The 22921-nt window shown below is 36.2% G+C and overlaps 1 protein-coding gene across 1 annotated transcript; it reads right to left on the bottom strand.

Moving 5' to 3' along the window:
• Positions 1–1656: 1656 nt before the first annotated feature.
• On the bottom strand, positions 1657–17222 carry LOC101496723 (pre-mRNA-processing ATP-dependent RNA helicase prp5). The gene is made up of 7 exons (XM_004491874.4): positions 16757–17222; positions 15344–15919; positions 14793–14881; positions 8091–8190; positions 4146–4400; positions 3018–3181; positions 1657–2246 (listed from the first exon to the last, which is right to left on the bottom strand). Exons 1-7 carry the CDS (start codon positions 16910–16912, stop codon positions 1952–1954), a joined length of 1635 nt encoding a protein of 544 aa, XP_004491931.1. The 5' UTR covers positions 16913–17222; the 3' UTR covers positions 1657–1951.
• Between the last annotated feature and the right edge of the window lie 5699 nt (positions 17223–22921).

Raw genomic sequence — 22921 nt, 5'->3', positions numbered from 1 at the left:
AAAAAAGTTAACATGGTATTCGAATTCTACCTCATGTGACATGGCTGATGCAAAGGCAAAAAAATCCAAAACAACAAATTGATTTTGCAAATTAGGCCATGTTTACTTGAGCCATTTTCCATTACCATTTTCATAAAAACAGAAATTACTACTAAAAATACATTTGGTTGCATTTCAGAAAACATTTTTAAAATAGGACCCGAAAATGAAAATGAAATATAATTAATGTAAGATTTTTTTGTTACAAAGCCATGGGTTTTTACTCAAAGCTTTTAGCCAAAAATATTATCATATCAGCCAATATTTTTAAGCAATTGTTTAAATTTTATTTGGTTTTTAATAAATATTTTAAATTTTATGTATACCTCCATGGCCTGTCAATAATATTTAATTATAATTAGTATTTAACAGTAATTGAGTTATAATATAATTTAGCAAATTGAACCTAACCAAATAATTAAAATATACATGTTTACAATTTCATGTGTGAAATTTTTTATTAAAAACATATTTATATTGATTTATATTAATTCAATTTTATATCTATAATATTAAATTTTAATATTACTGACTTTAACTCACTTCATCATAAGTCATACTCGACAAACTTGTATTTGGATATACAACCACATATGTCATCAATCGTTATAAATGGAAGTATCATTAACGCATTGGAGATCTCGTTTTGATATCAAGCATGGACGATGCATGTTGGACAGGTCTCGTCATACTTGTTCAGTGCTTACCATTTTACGCTATTTAAAAGTCTCAAGAGCGATCCATCACGTTCCTACGTGTACTTACTTTCATGAGCTGGTGGCGATGAATCCATCTACACAAAGCAATGTTTTCTCAAAGAGAATATGAATATGGAGGTTAACTTATTAGAAGTAGGATGACACTGCATCATCCTAAGTGACATCAAAGATGTCATAGTATACGTCAGTTTTTAAATAGTTATATTATGAATTTTACTGATCAAATTCATCTCATTCACCTTGAAGATAAGGATATTATTGTGATAAAAGTACGACCACATGAAAACAAGAACTACTTAATTTTATATAATGTTTATATTTATTTATAAATAATACAATAAAAATTAATATTGTTAAACATAAGTGACAAAGTTGTTATTTATGTTCTTTACAAATAAAAAATAGTGATACATTATTATTATTGTTATCATTAAAATATTACTTTTAAAGAATATTTTTAAAATACGTGATGAAATAATAAATATAAATTGATCAAAATTAATGCATTTTAATAGTTTACATATTTTGAAAATGAATATTAGGAATTAAAACATGTATTTTCTAAATTTTAATAGCCTTGAGATGAAAATGTGAATAAAAGTAGGAAGTAGTCATGAGACAGCCTTAACAGAGGATTAGTTGTGATTTTTAATATCGCAGTGATGCAAAAGACACTAAAAATACCGCCAAGACAAGACTGGTGTGGTTGCCAGGCTTCTTTATTTTTTTTTTATCATTTGGTGTTATATTAACATGTTCTATCAATTGTTTTTGCCAAACATGACATATTGCGTCTGTGTTTATGCAAGATTTATTTGACTGTGTATTGACTGATAGCAAGACCAGGTCCTGACCCTTAAAAATTATTAAACTCTACCACTATTAACTAACTCGTGCATGATGCAAAACTTCTCTAACTTGCCTGCATTGAAAGTTAAAAGTTAACATAACTTTTGTAGCCAAATTTTGCTGTCCTTGCTACAGAAAAATATAATATTCGAAACAAGCTAAAAAAAATATTACAAAATTTTCTGAATGGGAGTCTTTATGGGATGCAATGTTTCCAAATTGGAATTAGCACACCAATCATCATCTCATTCATAGTTCCAAACATTGAATTTGTCACAACTCACAACAGCTGCCAATATGGAATGAACGGAACAAAAATGATGACAAAGGACCTTCTTCAACATTCAATCTTCCAACATGTTTGATTCCTGATGCAGATTTTGCAGGGTGTCAGGCACTTCCTGCCCACATTGTTCAAGAATTGATATGAGTGGTCCAGCAAGTTCTGTATCTCTTTTTGTTAAGAAACCATACAAAACACCATTGACACTTTGGCGGGCCATATTTGTCAAAATATGAACGTAAGTGTCCATAGAGGGTACAAAACTAGGTAGCACTATTATATCATACATCCCAATATCCACCTTAACGACATCCTCCAAATCAATCATCGAAACCAATCTCCTGTTTGAATCCACACTGCAAAGAAACAGTACATAAGCTCCTATCAAAAGTTCAATCTAAAGTGAAGCAACAAAAGTGTTAGTGTTACAGTGCATCTTGTGATACTGGTAACAGTAGCAAAAAAAGAAAGATTCCTGCCAGGGCCAGGGATTCTAAAATGCAATTTCAAACCACCACACCAATATCCGCCCCCCAACTTTGCCTTAAAAATTCCCTGCTCTGCATTACCTCCTACACCCTCCCAGTAAATATTCAGCTCTCACCCTGCCAGGACCAACTCCATTCACACACCACCAACTGTCTATTTTGTCAGTACACTAGTCAATCTGGGCCCATCCACTAGAAATATTATTTTATTGCTTCCTCACTCAAAGCCCAACTCCTACCCGTATTTCTCCCACCATAGACTTCAATTTCAGTGCTAAGCAAATATTCTATCGGAGAACACTCTTTAAGAATGCAGGGACCAGCGTTAACAAAATCAAGACAGCTATCACAACTAATGCACAAAATCAACCATTGCTAGACCTTCTTAATATGATCAAACAGAATGATGATTTGCAGTTTGAAAATTGTAAGATAGGCACACACTGGATCTATAAGAGGTTTCTTAAAGTTGTAATAACCAACAGTGGCTGCAATAGCCACTTATCAACAGTTTTCTTTTTTCAGTACAATTCTCTTAAGCTAGGTTAGATCTCCTTTAAACTATGTTTTGAGGTCATGATACATATAATAATACAAAAGGTTAAACCAAAATATGTATAAAAGCATCTGATGTGTTACCTATCATTAATATTAACTGCATCAGAACCAAGTGGCATGGAACAACAACCCATGGATTTGAGAGTCTTGACCAATTTATGGCACTTGACATCCTTCCTTAAAATATATAGAAGGTTTGAACTACGAGTATGGCTGCTCCAAAATTGACACAGGATTTCAATGCTCTGCAAGAATAATAGTAAGTACAAGTGCTTTTAAAACTTGCACATCTATGCAAAATGCATAACTATACATGCAACCATTTTCCTCAGCTGAACTGACCATAAAAATGAAATAAAAATCTAATATAAGAATGTGTTTACAACAAATCTTATAAACATTTATGCTTTGTTTTTAAAAGATTATAAACAATTAAAGATATGTTTTTGAAAGATGAAATTGTGAAAGTTCTAGAACTAAAATCATTGGATAAAATTCAAACATAGTAGTAGAACAATGAGATCATGCATTGATTAAAATTGCTTCATAATAACTAACCAGAATATTTCAAATGGGGCTAAACCGTTTAAAACTAGTTCTTCAATAATTTTATTAGCCTAAGCTAATATTAAGCTTATTTAAACGCTAACAAAAGGACCTGCACTTGTCAAGTTCAACTAAAGCAAATAAATAAAGCTAGAGCAACAGTAAAGGCCGAGATTCATGTTGAACTCACATTGGTGGATATCTGTGAACTACAACAATAATTGAAACTTATCCCACTAGGTGAGGTTGTATAGATAGATCAAATGAATCACTGAAGTTTCTCTAAATCTATTAAGAGGGGAGCAAGGTCATTTTAATGGTAAATCATTTTCAGAAAGCTAGAGCAACAGTAAAGGCCGAGATTCATGTTGAACTCACATTGGTGGATATCTGTGAACAACAACAATAATTGAAACTTATCCCACTAGGTGAGGTTGTATAGATAGATCAAATGAATCACTGAAGTTTCTCTAAATCTATTAAGAGGGGAGCAAGGTCATTTTAATGGTAAACCATTTTCAGAAAGACTACGGTAGTTCCTATAGTTACTCTATCTTTAAATAATTTAATTCATTTGATAAAGTCAACAAAAACAACAACAAAAGCTGAGTCTGTAAGGTACCCCTAAGTGCTAATTCCATCATTAGCATACCAATAATTTACCTTAGGAACTTTATCTTCTTCAGATGTACACGCTTGAACAGACTGGACAATGCATGAACTTAGGCTGGCGAATGAATTATTAAGAGATAGTCTACAAATAGATCCTGTCAGAAGATGCCGAACCACTGGGATAACTGTATGGTTGAAGCTATCATTGAAAATCACAAGCCGGGGATTGCCAGAAATAACGTTCTTGATGGATTTTATTGCATCAGCGTGGCCAGCACTACAAATAGCATCAATGCCATCAATAACCTGTATAATGCCAAAACATAAACTAATCAATAAAATATGATAAATAGAACAGAATAGATTATATCAGAGAGGTGTTTGAAACTGACTTATAAAGAATACAGATGCTCCATTGGCTCTCATATATAAGCAAAAATAACTACCTCACACCCTATAAGAAAAGTAGTTGATCTCATTTAATATATTTAAAGTAATATAAGTATTAATTGTATTCTCTAAATTGTCCTTCATAGTAACTTGTTCCATGAGAAAAGATTTATTGGAAAAACCAAATTTAAATTAATGAAAGTATATTGTAGGAATAGGAGCATCAAATGTGGTAGAGTTAGTTAACTTTTGTTTATATTCAAGACCACAAAAGTAGACTTTTTTGTTGTTTATATTTGAGACTAGTGGAAGTAATATTTTATTTATATAAACTGATATGCAAGCACATATATGTATATTAAATGAAGAGAGAGAAACATGGCAAAAGCAAACATAATCGTATGAACTCCACTTAGTAGGGCATTGTATGTAAACTCATTCATTCCAACAATCTCATCTCCACAACAGTAGGACTTGTTTGCATGGTCTTCTAAAACTGGAACACTTCTTACAAAATAACCGTCGCATTTTATCATTTTACACGAATTAAGAAAATATGATAAATGAAAAAGAGAGAATAATGATTTTACCAAGTTGTCCTTATTAACCATTGGTGTATTTAAATATAAGGCTTAAATGCACTTTTGACCCCCCCCTACTTTGTTCAAGTTTAACTTTTGATCCTCTCATTTCAAAATTTGGGTTTTTGGTCTGCTTGTTTCACATTTTACGGAATTTTTTTGGTCCCCATTCCATTTTGATGATTTGGCTGTGACTTATGACATAGCATTGAGGTGTCAATAGTGACTTGGAAAAAAAAAGCCACATCAACATATTTACTATCATTAATTTATACATAAATTTTCTTAATTAAATAATGTTTATAAAATTTAGAAAATGAAATCTAAATCTCCAAATTTCATCAACAACAACACCGTCACCACCAAGATTGTTGCCACACATCTGGAGCAGGAACCTCCACCCCTTCGATTCCAGACTCCCAACTTTCACTCTATGTACTCAATAGCAGCCGTTGTGGCCGCGATTGTGGCGATGGCAATGGCTCTGCGCTACACGAAACGGTGTTGCAGCACAGTTTAGGATTGTGGCTGTAGCGGCGTTCTTCGCGGCACAATCACGGAGAAGATGAGTAAGAAACACAAAAAAAGGAGGCCACAACAGTTTTTAAGAGCGCAAAGTCTAAAATACCCTTGATTTTAATGAGGGAAAAATCGAAAATATCCTTGATTTTTATCTTTTTGGGTAACTTTTAACTGGAATTTTCTAGACCTTTCTTCTCCAAACATTACAAGTGCAGTGCTCTGTTTTTGGAAACCTACAAAATTTCTTCTTAGCAACCGCCCCTCTGTTCCTTTCTTTCCCGTGACTTCTTCTCAAGAAAGTTTCCCTTATCTCTCTGCACCAACGTTCCCCTCATCTCTGCAACCATTCATCTCCTCCCTGTTCCTTCCATCTCATCGACCATTATTCTGCTCTGTTTTTCAATTTCTGTCTGTTTCTGTGCTAACAGTCCCCTATTATGGCATCATCTTAGTTCTTTTCATCTCCCCTGTTTTTCTGTTTCTGATTTGGTGATTAGTTATAAATATGTTGTTTAGTTTTGTGCGTTAATCTAACTTTTTAGCCATGATATGTGTATGGTTGAAAGTGCTTGTAATGTTTTTCTGTTTCTGATTTGGTGATTAGTTATAAATATGTTGTTTAGTTTGTGAATTAATCTAATATTTTAGCCATCATGTGTAAGGTTGAAAGGGCTTGTAATGTTTTTCTAGACTTCGACATAGCGGCCATACCGCTATCCACTACACCGCGATAGTGTTTTGGGAGTCGGCTGCTACTCTACACTATCTGCTACTGACCACATAGCCTTCACTTCATCCCCAACAATAGCTACACCTTCAAAGTCCAAACTCCAAAGTATCAACAACAAAATCTCCACCACTTGTAAACTACTCAACAACCTCATCACCATCACCATTCTCAACAACACCAACACCAAAATTATCACCAGAAATCAATTCCATAGCCACAGAATTCTTTTTTGGTTTTAAGAAAACCAATTAAAATTTTATTAGGAATAACACCCAGACCACCACTAAGAACCACAGATTTCTAAGAAATAGACCTTTCTATTTACAAAACCAACACCTCTTGGACACTTACGGTAGTTGGCTCTGACACATCTCAAGTGACAGCAGCATCACTAACACCAGAGATGAGGCAGCAACAAAAAGTTCAGCTGCACAGTGAAACATCCACACATCCGAGACAAAAGAAGCAAGAAGCAACAATGGAAGAAGAAACGGTGCGCGATGGAACACGCTTTCAGATTAGGGTTCATTTCAAATTGGGGTAAAAAAGCATCAGAGTCTCAGATTTTATAAGCATTATTTAATTTAAAAAACTTATTTATAAATTAATAATAATGAATATGCTGACGTGGCATTTTTTCCAAATCACTATTGACACCTCAATGCCAATAGGTATTCTGTTCAAAAGAGATCTTTCTAATCCAAAAATAGCACATCACATCCAAACAACTCTTAAGGTGTGCTCTTGCTGGAACTTTATTACTACTCAACAATAGTTACTGTAAATCATCACTTTTCTTGGGTCTGCTCAACCCTTGCATACTCTGAACCTAGCATTTCCTCAGTTTCATCCCCTAAGCTTAAAATCTTAAGATTTACATCTCATTCATTTTCTCCATCACTTTTCATGATAGATCCAAAGTAGTATGGTATTGTCATCAATTTTCACCTCCATGCCAATGCTAATGCACGAGTCTGTACTTCTTTCTGGCTAACTACAAGCCATATGATTACAAAGTTTCTCTTAACAAATTTGCACTACCATCTATTCCTTCTCTTTACTCTTCTGCTAGGACTATAGAATATAATACTTCGTTATATAGAAAGATAACAACTTGCTATTACAAAGCTTCGTTATACTTCTATTAGCAAAAGCATTCATTGAGGCAACAGCTCCTTCATATGCTTGATAAGTACATCCAATCTGATACTAATATATAAAGATAAAATTCAGAGTTGATCATTATGTGTACAACTCTGTAGCTATAAAGAAAATATTTTGTGACTCACATGTATCCCACATCAAAGAATGAAACTATAAATTAAAAATTCCTAACAAGAAATTAAAGTCTTTTATCTGGTCATGCAATTTAACTATTAATGGAAGGTCATGAAAAATTTACATAGAAAATCTAAATAAAGATGTACCGTAACACAAAAGCCACACAAATTAAAAAGGCACTTTGAAGCTATCCATTTGTTTCAAATATGCAGCATGTGTCCTAGATGTCTGGAAAACTAACAGAGACAACTAAAAGAAAGATCACAAGGTAAACAACTAAGAAATGCATACCAATTATAATATCACATAAGTAAGACAAAGATAAACATGAAGTTAGAAGATAAAAAAAGTTTGAAATGTGCTTGCAAGTTCCTGTTTAAGATGGTTGCTTTCAGTCAAAATTATTTCACCAATAATAACAACGCATAAGTGTATGATAGTAGCCAAAAGAAGAAAGACTTCTCTACATGGAACATTATAAAGAAAACCTACCAGCATAGAGACACCAGAAATATCAATGGCCTTCATGGAAACAAGCTCCAAGAGCCTCTCTGGAGTAGCAATGAGAAATTCCGGCTCACAACTTTTCAGACTGTTAAAGGCAAACCAAATGTTCAAAAGGGTAAGCTGAGAAAACCTTACAACAAACAAGTATGTGCATACACATTCTCAAAACCTTAATGCAAACGAGGATCATGTCGTTTTAATTTTTGGAATTGCTTACTAACTCCCCAAAGAGGTAATACTTCATGGAATGTCTTTTAAAAATGTTCATTTCTTCGAACTGCAGTACTGGTACTAAGTTTTTTGTCAAAACATTATTTTGCAAACTTGCAAGGAACTCCCTCTTAGTATCTTTGTAATGGTATTTTTTTACTAAGCCAAGTGGCCAGACTTTCTACCCAAGATATTTATGCAATTCATTAAAACTTTAGTAAAATTCACAGAAAATTGTATTCACAGTTCTTATTAGAGTAATAGACATGTGCATACAGTATATTATGCTAGTCCCTAAGACTGATTCTAGGGAGGGAGGGAGGAATTGTGTTAAGTTTTTGTGGCCACCTTTGGGCCGGGGGATGGCACACCCCAAAGATTTGCATGTGCTTGAATTCAAATATTAAACTTGATTGGATGAATTTGTGTGACTGTAACAACCCACATACAGTGTAATATTAGTGTTAGTATTAATTACGAAATGTAAAATCTCAAATACATAATAATACTAGTTCCATGCAAAAGTTATTCCTTTTGCTTCAACAAATGGGACACCAGAGGAGTGCCTTTTGATGAATGGTTATCTTTTCTTGGACAAGGTAAACCCTCTTTTGGGGGGGTATTGTTATTGTTAGGCATTGATAGAGCAGAGATAAGATAGAATTAGATGAAAAGAATTATTGTATTAATTGATAAGAAAACAGAAAATGATTCCAGAGCTAATGCTCCTCAGTTAGAGAAAACAATTCTCTTACTGCCCAACCTATAATGTGTAACTGAAAAATGAAAAAACCATCCAGCTATCTCTGCACACACTCCCCTTTATTAGTGGAATATTAATTCCTATTTATTAGTGGAATATTAACTCCCTATGCCAGCTAGGCAATCATTATTTTTCTGCATCCCCTTTCTTATTCTTTCTCACATATACTTGCCATTGCTTAGGCCCCACCTCATCTCTATTTACTAAGAGATCCCCCTCATCACTTGTGGGGCCCAGCCCATTCCTATCATCACCCCCACCTTCAGCAGTAGCCTTGTCCTCAAGGCGCAAATCAGGGAATTGACTCTTCAGCAGCAATTCCTCTTCCCAGGTAGCATCTCCGACATCCATGCCTTCCCATTGAATCAACCATTCTCGCTTATGCTGCCCACCATCAAACTTATCCCTCCATGACAAAACCGTAGCAAGAATAATATCCCCAGTGTCAGACTCAAAACTGCTAGGTAATTGAGTTGTAGCAGTATAATTGCCTATAGCTTTCTTCAATAGAGAAACATGAAAAGTAGGATGTATTTTAGATGTTGCTGGTAACTGTAGCTTGTAAGCAACCTGCCCTATCTTCTTAATGACTTGATAAGGACCAAAAAATCTGGGAGCCAATTTTTGATGAATTCTATGCACCACCGATTGCTGTCGATGGGGACGTAATTTGAGGAAAACCCAATCACCAATCTCAAATTGAACTGCCTTGCGTTTTTTATCAGCTTGGTATTTCATGTACTCTTGAGCTTTGAGTAAATTAGCTTTCAATTGACGCAAAGCTTCATCCCTGTCTCTTAACTCCTGGGCTACAGCTTCTACTCTGGTTTCTCCCTCCAAAAAATGCACCAATACTGGAGGTCTCCTGCCATACACCACCTCAAAAGGGGTAAACCCTGTGGAAACATGGAATGTGGTATTGTACCATAGTTCTGCCCACGGAATCCAATGTGCCCATGACTTAGGTTGATCTGCAATAAAACAACGTAGATAGGCCTCTAAACAGCGATTAATCACTTCTGTTTGGCCATCAGTTTGGGGATGGTATGCCGAAGACATTTTAAGCACCGTACCTACTAGCTTGAACAACTCTTTCCAAAAAATACTCACAAACAAGGGATCACGATCACTAAGAATTGACTCCGGAATTCCATGCAGTCTAACCACCTCCTTCACAAAAATAGCAGCAATGGAGCGAGCAGTAAATGGATGTTTAAGAGGAATGAAATGACTATACTTGGAGAGACGATCCACCACCACCAAAATAGCTTCAAATCCATTACTTTTGGGCAAACAAGTAATGAAATCCATAGATATCTCACTCCACACCAAAACTGGAATAGGTAGCGGCTGTAGTAACCCACTAGGCGTAGTCGCGGCATATTTTTGACGTTGACAAGTGTCACAAGCTTTCACAAAATCTTGCACCCTTTTCATCATCCCTTGCCAATATAAAGTGCCTGCCATTCTCCTATAAGTGCGTAGGTAGCCGGAGTGACCCCCACTAGGGGAAGAATGAAAATCCTTAAGTAGATCTTCAATAAGTGGTGAGTTAGCCGGTATAACTAACCTATTTTTGTAGAATAAGATGCCACCTTTTAAGGAAAACCCAGGTTTGGCAGTAACATCCTTTTGAATAGCCTCCACAATGCTTTTAAGCCAGGGATCCTTCGATACCTCTTGTTGCAATTGGCTGCTCTGCTGCCAAATAGGATAGGATTTAAGAGCATGAATTTCAGCATCCTCATGTTGTCTAGATAAAGCATCAGCCACCTTATTTTCCACTCCCACCTTATACACCACCTCAAAGTCAAAACCCAACAACTTAGCCATCCATTCCTGTTGATTTACTGTGGTAATGCGTTGCTGTAACAAGTGTTTTAGGCTCTTTTGATCAGAATAAACCACAAACCGCCTTCCTAACAAATAATGTCTCCAATGTTGAATAGCTAACACCAAAGCCATTAACTCCTTATCATAGGCCGATTTAGATAGCCTAGATGATTCAAAAGCCTTGCTAAAATACGCAATGGGATGTTTAGATTGCAACAACACAGCACCAACCCCTTTTCCAGAGGCATCACATTCAATTTCAAAAGGGAATTTGAAATTAGGCATAGCTAAAACTGGGGCAGTTGTAACAGCTACTTTTAATTTCTCAAAAGCTTCGGCAGCCGCAACATTCCATCTAAAACCATCCTTCTTTGTCAACTCGGTCAAGGGTTTAGCAATATTCCCATAGTTAGCTATAAATTTTCTATAGTAACCTGTTAATCCCAAAAAACCCCTCACCCCCTTGACGTTCTTAGGGACTGGCCATTGTAACACACTGCTAACCTTGGCAGGATCCACAGCAACCCCTGCTTTGGAAATGACATGACCCAAGTATTCAACTTGGTGTTTACCAAAAGCACACTTCTTTCCGTTAGCCACAAACTGATGTTGTTTCAAAATGTTTAGAACCATCTCCAAGTGCTGCAAATGAGCAGTCCAACTATCGCTGTACACTAGTATGTCATCAAAAAAAACCAATACAAACTTCCTTAAAAAAGGCTTAAAAATATCATTCATCACTGATTGAAAGGTTGCAGGGGCATTGGTAAGGCCAAATGGCATCACCATAAACTCATAGTGACCCTCATGAGTACGAAATGCAGTTTTATGAATATCCTCTTCCTTCATACGAATTTGATGATAACCAGATTTAAGATCAATCTTAGAGAAATAACCCGAGCCATGTAACTCATCTAACAATTCATCTACCACAGGGATAGGATACTTATCTTGAATTGTAACCTTGTTAAGTGCACGGTAATCTACACACATGCGCCAAGATTGATCCTTCTTCTTGACCAAAATAACGGGGCTAGAGAAAGCACTAGTGCTGTTTCGAATCACCCCCTGCTGCATAAGGATCTGAATCTGTTTTTCAATTTCATCCTTGTGTAAATGAGGATATTTGTAAGGCCTCACACTTACCGGACCAGCACCCTGCAGAAGTTCAATGGAATGGCTAATGTTTCTTGTAGGAGGAAGACCCTGGATTTCTTTAAATACAATAGCAAACTGATCTAACAACTTTTGCAACTCCTTAGTCTGTTGATCTGAGACACGAGACACTTGTGAACCTACCACCTCCATCAAGGTAGGCCATTCGCAGTCTGTTATCAGCCGGGAAGAAGTGATGATGCTTTGGAAAGTAGCCATCTTCTCATCTAAGGCTTGGCCAAGGAGTTTCACCATACTCCCCTTATGGTTGAACACCATAGACATTTCTTTCCAATCCATGGTCACCTTCCCCAAAGTTTCCAGCCAAACAACTCCCAAAATCAGATCCACACCCCCTAACTCCAACACATAAGCATCAAAACAAATCTGCACCGTTCCCACATCCATCTGAATTCCCTTACACCTACCCATAGTTAGGACACGATGACCATCTCCTAACTTGACGCCCAAGGGAGTAGAAGGTACCATAGGCAGCCCTAGAGCTTCAACCACCTTAGGAGATATGAAATTATGCGTGGCTCCACTGTCAATAAGAACCAAAATAGGCGCACCTTGCAAACAGCCCTCTATTTTCATTGTTCGAACCTGGTTTGGAGTGGTGGATACACCGAAAACTCCCATCCCTTTACATTCTAACTCCTCTTGTGCAATCTCTTCTTCCGACTTGGCCTCCAGCACCACAATCTCTCCTTCATCGTTGACCACTTCATCGTCCCCCAAGATAATCAATCGTAACTACTTCGTTGCGCATTGATGGAGGGGATCCCATCGTTCATTGCAACGAAAACAAAGTCCCTTCGCGCGACGCTCATTAACCTCTGCGCTTGGTAAATGGCGAACGCCACGTGAGTGACGGCGTGAAACGTCACCAGAGTTAAGACGTGAAGGAGGAGTAGAATTGGGAGGGTGTGTTGACCCGGTTTGAGATCCAGGACCCAGCCCGGTACGCATTTTACCCACATTGTTACTAGTCTGGTTAGGGTTTGCAAATCTGTTCCCTTCCCCTTCGCGATTGGCCCAATTAGGTTTTTGAAATCGGGCCCAAGAACCTTGACCCGGTTTGTAGCGAGATCCAGATTCAGATCCCTGCCCCGAAACAGCAGCAAATTCCCCCTCACCAACACGAGCCACTTGCATCGCTAAGTAACGATTACGAGGCCTGAAGGTACGCACACGAGAACGAATGTCATGACGTAAACCACCAATGAAATAACCAAGAAACTGTTGTTCTGGTAAACGGCCACACTGTGAAGAATACAATTCGAATTCAGCAATGTAATCCTCAACAGATCCAGATTGTTTTAATTCCTTTAATTCTTCAAGACAGATCCTCCGTAGAATCGTGCCATAAATTGAACCAATGAATCGTAGGACCTTCCATACTGAGCTTCGTCAATTGAATTCTCACGTCTGCCGAAATGCGTTGTACGTCGAAATACGTTTATGCTCGAGTGATCCAAGCCACTGGATCATCACCGGTAAACGCCGGCAATTCCACCTTCTTCGCAGCTAAATGGAACTCATCTAACGGCAAGGGAACCGCTGTAATATTGTCTTGAACCGCCGTCAAAGCCCTCTGAATTTCAGAACCAATGAAGTCACGTAACGACTCAATGCTGTCCTCCACACGTCCCAAACGCTCCTCTACTCCGGTGATTCTTGCGTCCATTCTGGTTTGTATGAACGTAGCAGGTCGGACCAATTGATAGAGCAGAGATAAGATAGAATTAGATAAAAAGAATTATTGTATTAATTGATAAGAAAACAGAAAATGATTCCAGAGCTAATGCTCCTCAGTTAGAGAAAACAATTCTCTTACTGCCCAACCTATAAGGTGTAACTGAAAAATGAAAAAACCATCCAGCTATCTCTGTACACACTCCCCTTTATTAGTGGAATATTAATTCCTATTTATTAGTGGAATATTAACTCCCTATGCCAGCTAGGCAATCATTATTTTTCTGCATCCCCTTTCTTATTCTTTCTCACATATACTTGCCATTGCTTAGGCCCCACCTCATCTCTATTTACTAAGAGATCCCCCTCATCACTTGTGGGGCCCAGTTCATTCCTATTAGGCACCATGCAACAGGAGGACAACGTAATGAATAAACAAAGAGAAATTGGCAAGCTTTGCTTAGTTCATTTCTGTTTCTCTTATTAATTTAGAGTATTCTAGTTTCTTTTAGCAGGATAACTTGTCATCAACTGATGTATCCCCTTACTCTGTTTCTTTAACAAAATTTCATCTTCTCTTAAAGAAAGCAAACATGTGTACAAATCAAAACACCTTCTAGATGCACTGCATCCGCTCTCACATAAAAACATGCAACATACACATCGATTGAAAAACAAAAAGAATGTCTGTGATTTGTGTAAGACTTGTGACAATAACGTTTCATACGTCATCAATCAAAGATTCCATGACGTAAATCACAAATATACAAGAGTAATTTCATCAATCCAATGTTAAAGTGGCTAGTGTTTAGGCACAAACCAGAAACTACTACAGATATCGTAATACAGAAAGGCTTAAAATGGGACAATCTAAGGAGTACTTATCAGCGAACTTGAAGAAAAAAAACAACGACATGCATTACCAAAAAATGATCAGCACAAAAAAATTCCTACACTCCAAGATGAATACTAACTGTAATATCAATATGTTAAACAATGAAAAACAAAAGATGAATTTAAACAGTTACCCTTGAATCTGATGATCTAAGGAAGCACCAGGATGAATACTCACTGTATGTATTCCTAAAGATTTCAAAGGCTTGCATACTGTTCGAACCTGTGTATCAATTTTAAGGTTCCCAAAAATAAACAATATTAGTAAAATTTCCTTCCCTTTATAGCTATTTCCTTTTATTAAACAGCAAGGTAGAAGTTCATATCAGGAACAGTTAGTAGCGTTCAGACTAAATCATTAAATGACTACGTTCATAAATCTTTTCCTTTATAGAGTACTTACTGTTAATAGGAGAATGAAATGCATTGACGTTCAATATATAAAATAAATTTAATTCAGAATCTCTGAAAACAAAGTCATGTTTCAAAGCAAACAAAACTAAATCATAACAATAACATCGAATTTAAGGACAAGTGGAATCCCATTACTCAACTTCATTTTGAGAATAAAATGGAATGGCACGGTGTTGGGTGCATGTTTCAGCATAGTGATTTATATCTAAGATTTTGAAAAGTAAAAGGACCAGCAATGAAATTGTAAGCATGTAAAGAAATTTCATCTAACCTGGCCAGCTTTTTTTTCAGAAGGAACAAGGAACAAAAGAAAGGGACAGTCTAATGATATGCCTTGTTTCTCTTTTCTAACAAAATCATCAGCTGCCCCAGAAATCATCCATGCAATTTGCTCAGTAGTAGCAAATGTTCCGCTGGTCTCCATCAAATCTTTACCAGTAGAAAAACACTTTGAAAATTCTAATCCCCACGAGTTTAAAAAGAAAGAGTTACCCTCTCCATCAGTGTAGGCATCACCATGTCGGAGTGCATTTTCAATTGCACTCAGACACCAAAAAACAAATTTGGAAGGGAAGTCTGAAATTTCATCATCATGCTGTTGTTGATCACAGCAAAGTTCAGCCATCTGATTCACAGCGACAGCCTCATTTCGTGTTAGTTGTTTTGATTTCGGTGAGATACTTCCACCAACTGTAAGTTTCTTGCTGGGTGCAGTCTTCTCTTTAACAGAAGTTGTCTTCTCTTTTTGGAAAGGTGTTTTCTTTTCAGGATCCTTTTTTTTGAATTCTGCTTTCCCGTGTCTATCATTGAATGGATCATCTGGAGTAGGTAAACTAAAGCACATTCCCTGTATCATCACGGAAAATGTTATTTATGCATTTCTTCTACTACTATAGAATATATCACAGTGAATACAACTCTTACTCTACACACACTTATGAAAACAGAACACACAAATGTTTACAACTCAATGATTTTAACCAGCAACATTGCTTATATTATCCGAAAACCAAATCTATCCTTAAGAATCAGAAATTGTGATCAAACAGGCATCAGCAATAACTGATAAAAGAATTGGTACTTTCGCTTCCAATAGCTTAACTAAACTAAAATAAATAGATTATTAACCTCCCAATAGCAACTGAAGATTCTATTAACATGAAACTCCAATGGTTTGGTTTAGTGATTAAAAGACAGGCATTGGATCTTGGCTTGCGGGTTTGATCCCTGCTAGTGCCAACAAAGGGAGGCAAATGTAAATCTCTTTCTAAGTGTTCAGCTAACCCTAACTTCTTCCCTACCTTGGATTAGGCATTATCCCTCACCCTAAATTTTTTGTACAAAAAAGTAAAATCTATTAACATGAGGTACTACATTAACTATTGCTAGTGTCTTAACGTGTATTTCCATCCATATTGTTTCTATTCTATGAGTAAATTTTAATCTTTATGACAAAGAGCCTTATTTTCAAATAAAAATCAAGAAAAGGGAAAATATGTCTGAAGAAAATAATAACGAAAACAGTTTAATGAACAAAGCAAACTACAGAAACAGTAAAAAGAAAAGGAAACAAAAAGCATCTAGAAACAAAAATCATCGTTATGAAATCAATTAGAAATGGGATTAATGGTGGTGAAATGATAAATAAATAAATAAATAAATAAATAAAAGGAAGAAATAGAACCTCGCAAATGCGGCGTTTGCCGGCCTTACGGCGCTTCTTGGCGGCGATAACAGCGGCAATCTTAGCAGAGACGGCGGAGGAGTCATTCTTGCTGTTTTGTTTTTTTCTAAGCTTTTTGTTCTGCTTTCTCATGACAGAGTCATCACCCTTGGCCATTGCTGCAATGGGAGTATCTTATGGAACTGAGGTTAAGGTTTTTGTGTGTCTTCTATTCTATTGCGGCGCTTTGCAATCGTCCACTGTCTTCGCTTTACCTTCTGCTTTGTTTCGATAATTTTAGACGAGTATTATTTTTACCTACTTCATTGCCTTTAAACCGTCTTACAGAATCTAACACCACGAGAAGAAAAAAAAGGTCTTACTGAAAACTCTGTCTCATACAATAAAACTCAACAACGTTAAAATGTGATCTTCAGAAATTTAGGGTTCCAACTCGCGTTGTTATATCAAATATCTCAAACATAAATAAGTTATGGATTTTACTGCTCTAAAATAAACATAAGAACTTATGTCATAAAATAAAATGAGTGTTTATAATATTAAAGTTTCAATATTTGATTCGATTGAGAAAGTTGTGTATTTTTTATTTTTATGATATAAGTTTTTTTTTTAATTTAAACTGAAGTTCAATTTAATTTTAAAATTATTTATGTAGGTTAAAAAATAGATTTATGTGGCAAAAAGAGTAGTGATATGGCAAAGGAATATATTAAATAATTAAAAAAGAAAATTAATAAATTAATAAATAAAATTAAATAATTAAAAATTAAATGAATGAAAGTTGAAGGTGTAATGTTTTACTCCATCCATCCAAAATCATAAATAAATTTAGGGATTATGGGCATCTCATCATTTCTCTATCATTGTATCACCATCACTAGATTACCAACATCGAATCACCATTATCGCATTACCAGATCACCAACATCGAATCACTATCTTCGAATCACGATCCTGAACTATGGGACCTAGTTGAAGATGGCTATGAGGCTCCAAAAGATGTTGCTGATGTTGAAATATTTAGAAAGAATTTCGATGTTGACCAAAAGAAACAATACAAGATACATGCATCATAAAGCCAAAACCTTCATGATGAACACTATCACCTTTAAGGAGTTTGAAAAATGCAACAGCAAAGAAACGACCAGTAGTATCTTTGATGCTCCGGTTCTCAACTATGAAGGAAATAAACATGTACAAGAAGCGAAAGCTAATCTACTCGTAAGAAAGTATGAACTCTTTGAGATGGAAGAAGATGAAGACATTGAAAAAATATTTTCTAGATTCCAAACTCTGATTTCTAGACCGAAGGTTCTTCAGAAGAGCTACACTACTGCCGACCATGTCAAAAAGATCCTCAGAAATCTTCCTAATAAATGAAGACCAAAGGTAACGACTATTCAAAAGGCTAAGGATCTAAACAAACTGTCTCTAAATAGCTAATGAATTCACTCATATCCCATGCGATGGAATTGGTTGAAGATGAGCCCAAAAAGAAGTCAAAATGCTTGACTATCAAATCTCAAGGAAAAAAGAAAAATTATAAGGCTCTACAAGCAACTCAGACTCATAGGAAAGCCAATAGAAAAATCAAAGTGAAGACTTACATGATGAAGAGTTGTCCTTTATCTCAAGAAAAATCCAGTGCATATGGAACAACAGAAAGAAATCCTTTCGCAAAAAAGATTTCAGACGGTCCCAAAATAGCAGAGAAGGAAGTGAAAAGTTGGACAAAAAAAGCCCATCTACTATGAATGTAAGGAAGTAGGTTATTTCAAATCTAAATATCCTAAACTTGAGAAAAGAAAATTCTAGAGGAAAAACTTCAAGACTAAGAAGACAGGTCTTATGGCTACTTAGGATGACTTTGATGAATCATCTGATGAAGATGAGGAACATGCAAACATGGCTATGATGGTAGATACCCACTCTAACTCCTATTCTGACTCTGGATTTGAAGCTACTGGAGAAGAAATTGAGATATTCTTAGCAACAAAGTTGAAACAGCTATCATGATACCTTAACAGTGGATACTAATGACACATGATGGAAGAAAAGTCTATGTTCCAAGACTTGACCCTCAAGAACGGCGGATTCGTAGGAATTCGAGCTGGTTAGAAGGGTAAGATAATTGGACATGACACAATAGACGAAGCGTTATCAGATGATGGATGAATACTAGTTATGATAGAATACTTGAATCAATTCAAAATGAATGGTGTATGGGATCTCGTCCCCAAACCTATAGAAAAGAAACCAACTGGTTTTTCAGAATAAACTCAATGAGAAAGGTGAAGTGGTTAGAAACAAAGCTAGACTTGTAGCCCAATGATACAATCCGCTGGAAGGTATTGATTACATTGAAACTTTTGCCTCTATAGCAAGGTTAGAGGCTAACAAACATTTACTTTCTTTTGTTGTATTTAATAAAATCACTATATATCAAATGGATGTGAAAAATGCTTTCTTAAATGGTTACGTAAATTAGCAGGTGTATGTCAAACAACCTCCTGGATTTGAGGACAATGAATCTCCAAACCATGTCTTCAAACTAAAGAAATCGTTGTACGGTCTAAAAAGGGGTCCAAGAGCTTGATATGACAAACTAAACAACTTTCTTTTAGAAAATGAGAGGTCATATTGACACTACTTTATTTAGAAAAACATGTAAAAATGAAATTCTCATTGTCTAGATATATATTGATGATTATTTTTGGCTCTACTATTGGAAATCTCTGCCAATTTTTTATGCTAATGCATAGTGAATTTGAGATGAGTATGGTGAGAGAATTGAAATTCTTTATGAGAATTCAAATTCATCAGAACCCAAAGGGTGTACTTATTCACAAGACAAAATACACACGAGAACTGCTCGAGAAGTTTAAAATGAATGACTATAAACCAATGCCCACACCTATGCGTCCAACTTGTTCTCTTAACAAAGATGAGTCGGGAAAAAAGGTAGATCAAAAGCAATCCTCCATGTACAGGTTAGAAGGTTTTTGTGATACTGACTATGTTGGGGATATACTAGAAGGGAAGAGCATCAGTAAAAATTGTACATTCCTTGGTGACAATCTGATCTCCTTGTCGAAAAAAAAAAACAAGACACTACTACTATATCTACAACAGAAGCATAATGTATTTCAGCAGCTGGTTTGCAACAGTCAACTGTTGTGGATGAACCATAAGCTAGAAGATTTCAAAATCTATAAGAGTAATATTCCTATCTTTTGTGATAACACTTCAATCATATGATTAACCAAAAACTCTATTCTATATTCTAGAGCAAAACATATAGAGATAAACATCACTTTATAAGGGATTATGTCCATAAAGGTATTTTAGACATTAAATTTGTCGACAATGATCATTAGTGGGCTGATATTTTTACAAAATCCTTTGTTGAGGACATGTTCAATCTTATAAAGAAACATCTAAATTTGTTTATCAAAGAATGATGTTTAAATTCTCCATATGCATTGCCTCTGGTGAAACAAAGTGAATGGTTAAGAGTATGTTTGCTCTGCCTCAAATTACTTTGAATTTACTTGTGCCTCTAGTTAATCTAAATTAAGTTAATCTTGAATATGAAGAGTTTTTATATTCATAAGGTGTGATACTCTTACATGTGTCTCACGCGCGCATCTAGTAATCTTTTTTTTTTTAAACTCAACTATTTTGGCTTTTACACCTTTTTATTATTTACGACTCTCACAACTCCCACACTTTCATTCTTTACAAACTGTTTAACTAACCGCTATGCCTAAAACTCTCTTGCTTCAATGGTGTCAAACTCTTCCTCAATCCCCTCAACTATCAATGTTTCCTCTGTTCAAATGCTTTAATGTAACCTGGATCAACTTGAGATTCCTCACGAATTGAAAGTCGATCTTGCAAACCTAGCTGAGAACAATTTCAAATTCATTAATGACCTAGTTGTGGTAGGCTGGTTTGAATACTTTAACCTAGGACTAGACGTTGCTTTGGATGTCCTAGTATTGACGACGAGGTTTCAAGCATTGTTTGAAGAAGTACAAACACGATAAGAGGGGTTGAATTATGATTGTCTTTTTTTTTTTTAATCTTAATTTCAATTCTGATTCTGGTTTGGTGACTTAGTTGTTGTAACTAATTAGTGGTTGCAGTAAACAGACGGAGCAAAGGTAAAAATAACAAACCAGATTTTATTCAAGTTCACCACCAAATTAGTAGTTAAGTTTAGTCCCATCACACAAAAGAATTTATCCACTAATTCAAAACTTGAATTACAACAACACGTGGATTTGACTAATTTGATTTAGTTTCCTTTGACCTTTTAACTTCCTCTAGTGATATCTTTTGGTCGTTTTCCTCTGATTTTTCTGTTCTAATTTCTGCATATTTAATGAAGCCATTAATGCAATAAATTGTTCTCACAAATACCTTTCTTAACATCAAAATACACAAGGAATTGTTCGAGGGACCAACTTGATTCCAACATTGTGTTGGGTCTCCCCATCAAGATCACTCATTAATCCCTTGATGCCATCACAAGATGCACATACGAAGGCATGATGCTCGAAAATGGGTATGAATCAAGGGTTGACTCCTTTAAAATCAACAAAGAACTCTTCGAAGACCCCTAGGTGAATTCCATGTTTGCTCACCTCAAATCTAAGTATCACATTCTTTTCAAAATTCTTATTGGGTGCGTGGGGCCCAAGGGTGGGTCGGTGAACCATGTTAGCAAAGACCACAAAGGTCTAATCGCTTTAAAAATCAAGACGAACCTTCACATCATCTTGGAGCACATGAGGTCCTGCATCATATACTCCAGAATAGGCAAAAGTAAGACTATTCCCTACCTTATACTGATAACTGCAGTACTCATCTCATTCAGGCCCTGGAGGAAGTTGGAGGTTCTTTTCAAGAAGAACATTTTGTATGATCCTCTACTCACATATTCAATATCTCCAATCTTATCAACATGAGGCTGGTGTCCTCTATTGCTCCCATGTTTTCATAAAGGAAGTTCTGGAATATTTGAGAATGTGTTAGTCTAGCCAAGTTGTGGCCTCAATTTGCTTGCCTCTGCCTCATGTTGCACAGGTTATGCGAAGAAGCTGAAAAGAGTCCATTCGACTCTAAGCATTGAAAAGGATGAGGAAGACATAACAATCGCCGATGAAGACATGACAACCCCTCTTCTAAGGAAGAAACAAAAGGTACGTTCATACTATGAGCACTATATTCCTCTCCGTGTCTTTGACCCTAAACCAACCCCTCTCATTCTCTATCCCCAACCAACCAACATTATTCGTCTTTCCTTTAACCCTGCACCCATCCCACTTCCGACTCTGATACCTCATATGATATGTTAGAGGCTACTCTAGATGAGCAATTTTCCTCACTTGAATACAAAACTCATTATTTCCTTCAAAAGCCTAGTCAGTACCTCTGTTGACACACATATCCCTTCCACCAATTTACCACCACTCTCTCCTTCTTCCTCTCAAGTACCTCACCCGACCTGATCGCCCTATCTGCATCACTCTACCATAGAAGTTATGCATATTGCACCAACACTTGTCGACCTTGTATCAGATACATTATTAGAAGAATCATTTGCCTTTTCTCTCCCCCATTTCCCCTCTAATCTACTACCTCCTCCATCCCTCTCGCAATAATTCCCTCAACACAATCCATTTCATATGGCTTCCTTGACCTCCAGACCTTCCTTATTGCCAAAATCTCCTTACCTCCCTTAAATAATTTATAATTTTTCATATACTAAAAAATAATACACAACTTAGGCAAAGCCAAAGCCAATGCCCTGGCCCGGTTGAGCCGGACAAGCGAACGACGCACGAACGCGTGTGGTGGTCAATTTTGCATGTGTTATTCCTCCTTTACAAAATTGGGGTACCCCTTGGGGAACACCCAAAGTTCCACACCTCCACCTTATAAACACTACTAGTGTGTGATATCCCTCATATGTGGGACTTTCTTATTTTTTAATTCACACCAAGACTAACTCTCATTAATGTCATCATTATTTCCAACAATCTTCCATTAATATCATCATCATTTCCAACAATCCCCCACTTGAATTTAAATAGAAGGTCTCTGAAATAACGTCAAATGTTTATATAAGATCATGCATAAACAGATGTGTCTCTTGAC

The sequence above is a fragment of the Cicer arietinum genome, chromosome 4 (assembly GCF_000331145.2).
Source record: "Cicer arietinum cultivar CDC Frontier isolate Library 1 chromosome 4, Cicar.CDCFrontier_v2.0, whole genome shotgun sequence".
NCBI lineage: Eukaryota > Viridiplantae > Streptophyta > Magnoliopsida > Fabales > Fabaceae > Cicer > Cicer arietinum.
This window is presented reverse-complemented; position numbering and strand designations above follow the sequence as displayed.

Excerpts from the sequence above, each read along its gene's own strand:
- LOC101496723 (XM_004491874.4), bottom strand. The coding sequence starts at position 16,912 with ATGGCCAAGGGTGATGACTCTGTCATGAGAAAGCAGAACAAAAAGCTT. Across the intron at positions 14,882-15,343 it reads CTGAAAAAAAAGCTGGCCAG|GTTCGAACAGTATGCAAGCC; the intron begins GTTAGATGAAAT and ends ATTGATACACAG. Across the intron at positions 8,191-14,792 it reads TTAGATCATCAGATTCAAGG|TCTGAAAAGTTGTGAGCCGG; the intron begins GTAACTGTTTAA and ends TGCCTTTAACAG.